This window comes from Netta rufina (assembly GCF_964035555.1).
Source record: "Netta rufina genome assembly, chromosome: 2".
Classification (NCBI taxonomy): Eukaryota; Metazoa; Chordata; class Aves; order Anseriformes; family Anatidae; genus Netta; species Netta rufina.
The window spans coordinates 69,963,518-69,966,996 of NC_140124.1; the positions used below are offsets into that span (position 1 = coordinate 69,963,518).

General features: G+C 60.9%; 1 protein-coding gene across 1 annotated transcript; it reads right to left on the reverse strand.

Annotated features, from left to right (window-relative positions):
* Window positions 1–785: 785 nt before the first annotated feature.
* Window positions 786–3,015, reverse strand: PPP1R3G (protein phosphatase 1 regulatory subunit 3G). Its single transcript, XM_084282342.1, is given in 3 exon segments — window positions 786–2,173; window positions 2,176–2,208; window positions 2,210–3,015. Coding segments are annotated over 3 exon segments (930 nt in total). The 5' UTR covers window positions 2,900–3,015; the 3' UTR covers window positions 786–1,966.
* Window positions 3,016–3,479: the final 464 nt, after the last annotated feature.

Here is a 3,479-nt window from a genome sequence, read left to right on the forward strand (position 1 = left end):
GCAATGATACTGAGCACAGATACAGGTACTGCTCTAATACCAAGACGGCTTCTGGAGGAATTAAACACCACTTTATATTCGGCTGTACTCATGCCATAATCTGCGGTTTATGTATGTTTTCTTCAAGGAGGGGAAGGGCAGGCTGTGTTTCCAGAAGCAGCACGTGTTAGCAAAACTGCAGGGACTGCAGGCTGAAGTTCCCTCTCTTTCACATAATTTCTGCTGCTTCCACCACCTCTGATTCTGTGCCAGCTCACTGAGAGGGCAGGTCATCTGAGCACCTATTGCATAAGTAGGGGGAATTTTATAGAGGTGCAAATTTTTCTAAGGCACATAGAATGGGCTTTAAAATGTTTTGTATCTTCAGAGGAAATGAAGATCTGAGAAAACTCACAGCATGTTCTGTTTTAAAAATGAGGATAATCACTGAAGGCCTTGCTAAAGAATACACATCCAAAGGTCAAAGCTTTTTCTGCATCCTGATAATATCTACTTTTTCTTCCATCAAAAAATTATTGTCAAAGTAAGGCAAGTCAAGCTGCAGAGAAGCCATAAAAAAAACTCTACCAAAACCTTCTTGTTGTCCATCTGTGCTAGCAAAGCTTCCTCCCAGGACAGCTCTCACAAGACGCCTGTTCGGAGAGCATGCCGCATGGCTCTGGCAGGACCCCCGTCCCAAACGCTGCCTGTCAGCTGCCAGCGTTCACGGTTATGGTGAGACTTCGTGGTCAATGCAAGGTGCCCCAACAGCTCCGTCCCCACTGCAGGAGCTGCAACTTGCAGCGCGTTAGGGCCTGGGCACGACCAGGCTGGGGAGCTGCGAACTATCTGGTTACATCCTGCTGGCCGAAGATACAGAAAAAAGATCTCTATCAGTGGGCTTTTTAGAAGCTTTTTTACAAGTTTTTATTCATACAAACCCATCTGCATTGGTACGTTTTACTTAGTTTCAGGGCTTGGGACACCAGTGGCAGTCCACCTCCGGGCTTGCAATGCAAGAGTGAAGAGGAAATCAGGTAAGTGTCCAGCGCTGCGGTGCACACAAGCCCCCTTCCCAACAACATACAAATACTAGAAAAGGCACAGCAAAATAAGCTGAATAAATTAAAAATACTTGAGAAATGCAGTGCAAAATGTAACATAAGGAGAGCTGAACTAAAGCATTTGCTTTCATTCATTAGTGAGGATACCCTCTCCGTATCACATTGTCACTCCTCAGTGAGAAGGTCATCCAATTCAGTCACTGCTCCCCAAATATGAAAATACAGAAATGTGTGCGAGACAGGCACCATCTTTTACTTTACATTACTCAACGGTGTTGTTATCAAAGTTCTCCTGACAGACTCAGTATCTGCAAACATTTTTAATTCCTCCCTTGCCCCGTTTTTAGGCCCGTCAGTTGTGTGAGAAGCAGCGAGCGGCCTATTTTAAGCAAAAACACTTTTGCAGCAGTCCCCGTTGGCTGCTATTAGCCAGGCGCACGCAGGGATCCGCACCCAAGCCTGGGGAAGGCTGTGAGCGCTATCAGAGCCCGCTGAGTGACAAAAGCCAGGGCAGCCCCGACCCACACCCAGCTCTGAGGCTGGGGGCACGGCCAAGGTGGGGCAGGCACTGAAGTTATCAGGGGCCCTCGCTGGTGGGGACCGCTGGATTGGAAAAATAATGCCAAAGAGGTGAGGCCCAACGCGGCTCTGGAAGGGCCATGCGAGCAGGGGAAGCGGGGCGCTGCGTTAAGGCTGCGGCGAACGTGGGGCTCCTGTCACTCGGGCGCTCCGGCGAGCAGGCAGGTGCGGTGAAGCCCGAATCGAAGCCTCGGAAAACGACGTCGAGGAAAAAAAAAAAAAAAAAAAAAAGAAAATAACACCTCTCCAAGACCAGCACCAAACCACACGCCACTCAGTCCCCTCACATCCTCCAAAACGTGATAAAAAACGACCCCGCGAGCCACGGCGGCCCCGGTTCCACCTCAGGTGCCCCCCCCCCGCCCCGTCCCGTCAGTGCCGGGGCCGCCGTCGGGGTCGCGGCGGCACCACCGCAGCGTGTAGTTGCGGCCCTGGTTGTTGTCCCAGTACTCGCCCTGCTGGCTGCGGTAGCGGACAGCGAAGTGCAGGGCCGAGCCCTCCCCCGGGCTCGGCGGCACGCACAGGGTGAAGCCGTAGCGCTCGGCCGGCGCCTCGACGGCGGGGGCGGCGGTGCTGGTGGCGGTGGTGCTGGTGGTGGTGGAGGCGGCGGGCAGGGGCTCCGCCGGGGCGTCCATGAAGGAGAGCCACTCGTTGAAGGTGTATCGCACCGTCACCTCGGCGGGGCCGCCGCTCGGCAGCACCTGCACCGTGCCCCGCACGGCGGCGGCCGAGGCGGGCCGGCAGAGCCGCTCCAGGCACACCCGCTGCCGCCGCAGCCGCTCGGCCGAGGGCGCCCCGCCGTCGGGGAAGTCGGAGTCGGGCTCCAGCAGCAGGGCCCCGCCGCCGCAGGGGAGCCCCGCGGCCGCTCCGGGCTCCGGCGGCTCGACGTGCGGGCTCTGCAGGCGGGACAGGGCGGCGGGCGGCACCCGCGGCTCCTCGGCGTCGCTGAAGTGCTTGACGCTGGCCAGGCTCAGCCCCAGCGAGTCGGCGAACTGCACCCGCTTCTTGCACTTGGGGCAGCAGCCCGGGCCGGCCGCCGCCTCCTCCCCCTCCTCCTCCTCGTCCTCCTCCTCCTCCTCGTCTTCCTCATCCTCCTCTTCCTCCCGCTCCGCGCCGGGGGCCGGCGGCCGTGGGCAGCGGCGCAGCTCCAGCAGCAGCAGCCCCTCCGCCCGCTCCCCCGACGGCTGCCGCTTCGCCCCCGCCGCGCCGCTCCCCCAGAGCAGCCGCTGCTCGCCGGGGGCCGTCAGCTCCTGCTGCGGCTGCAAGGGGCTCGCCATGGCCCCCCCGGGCCCTGCCCGTCCCGTCCTGTCCCGTCCCGTCCCGTCGGGGGCCGGCACCGCTTTATCCGGCGCCCCCGCCGCCGGCCCCGGGTGGGGGGCGCGTCCCCCGGCGGGCCCGGAGCCACCCCGGAGGGCTGCGGCGGAGCTGCGGGCGGGGGCGGGCCCTGCCGGCCTCCCTGCCCTGCCCTGCCCTCCCCTCCCTTCCCCTCCCCTCTCCTCTCCCGGAGTGAACAGGGAGGAAATGCGAGGCGTGTGCGGCGGCCGGGGGGGGGGCACGGCTTCCCCCCACCGCCTCGCACCGCCGGGGGCCGCGGTTTCCACAGCGAGGGGCAGAGCGCCGCGAGCAACGCCGCCGGGAGTTTTATGGGGTCTGGAGAGGGGGGAGAACAGCTCTTCCTGGGGCTGTTACTGCTGCTGTGCTGCTGTTACCGTTTAGGCTTCCATCCATCGCGCGGCAGCACCAGAGGAGGCCCGAAGAAGAAACCCAGAGGGCCGGGGTTAAGCAGGACAAACCCTTGCACCACGATGGCATCACCTCGGAGCCAGAGCCCGGCTCCCACCGAGGCAGGAGGCTGCG